The sequence below is a fragment of the Laccaria bicolor genome, genomic scaffold (genome assembly GCF_000143565.1).
Source record: "Laccaria bicolor S238N-H82 LACBIscaffold_16 genomic scaffold, whole genome shotgun sequence".
Lineage (NCBI taxonomy): Eukaryota > Fungi > Basidiomycota > Agaricomycetes > Agaricales > Hydnangiaceae > Laccaria > Laccaria bicolor.
In genome coordinates, this window is record NW_001889887.1 from 556,812 (window position 1) to 557,995 (window position 1,184).

The window sequence follows — 1,184 nt, forward strand, 5'->3', positions numbered from 1 at the left end:
GAGCCTAACATGAACTAAAGCACTGAATACTATGTGTTGTTGTGCTCACCTATTATACCTATACATTGGGGGAGGCCTACAAAGTATCGTAGATCATGTAAGTCCGGGTGGGTCTCAACCGTTTTCCTGATCATGATGAACATCAATCAGATATTTATACATCATAGTCCTTCCTCTACGATTGTGTGCCAAAGAATCCTGGACCACCACTCTGGAATGGAGGGGTGACACCACTGCAAATAAGATTACCAGTACTGTATCAGCACAAACAAAAAAAAACAGGAACGTGATAAATGACTAATGTGAAGACAGTCATACTGATCATTAAGCCAACTGCTATGGCCATCAGGTCTCTGAGCTGTCATCGCCCATATATCTGAAACCGCATTTTTGGGGTCAAGAAGAATTCCTGTGCAATGCGGTTGAATGTTGCAAAGAGGTGCCACCCGAACTTATCCCCAGGAGGAGCAGAATCAGATGCTGTAGTTGAGTTGGCAGGTACTGGGCTTGAGTGGACGTTACAGTTTTGGTGCGCAGCCACTGTAGCACAGATGAATGCCATTATAGGCCTGGGCGGCAGACTGGCAAAAAATTCCTGTACACTAGCCATCTGAATGTGGTAATGTTATTAGTGGCAGGTGGGTGCATGGATTAACCACGTACTGTTGTGGTATAACCTTTGATAATGTGCTTGTCTGTCGCAGGATGAAGGGGCCAAGTTGTCCAATGAGGGCTGCTATTGAGGACCACAATAGTATCGCATTCCCAGGGCCATCCTTCTTCCTTACTGGCATTCCACAGACCTTGACGCCAATTGCCCTTGGATATATGATGTGTAGGGTTCAAAGTCTCCGTCATTCCGGCTTTGGTCATTGTAATGTTGAGTGCAGATTCATCCATGAGGACGTCTGAGTGGTAGGAGGTGAGGAAAGGTTGATAAAATCATGATTGAGGCACCGATGCGAGCGAGGGTTTTGCAAGAAGCTTTTTGAAAAATGGGTTTGCAGGCTCCAGGGTGAGTGTCGAGGAGAGAAGGCACATCCCTTTATCATTGACCTTTGTATCCTGAGCAATCATCCATGGCCAATCTCCATGATGTGTGCCAAGAAGTGTTTCAAGTCTGTACAACATTTGGACTGCCACTGAATCTGTAGATGAAAGGTGTAAAATTTTGTTTACAAAGC

General features: G+C 45.4%; 1 protein-coding gene across 1 annotated transcript; it reads right to left on the reverse strand.

The window, feature by feature from the left end:
- Positions 1-361: 361 nt before the first annotated feature.
- LACBIDRAFT_299381 (uncharacterized protein) lies at positions 362-900 on the reverse strand (the record flags this gene model as incomplete). Its single annotated transcript, XM_001882391.1, has 2 exons — positions 362-610; positions 664-900. 2 exons carry the CDS (start codon positions 898-900, stop codon positions 362-364), a joined length of 486 nt encoding a protein of 161 aa, XP_001882426.1.
- Between the last annotated feature and the right edge of the window lie 284 nt (positions 901-1,184).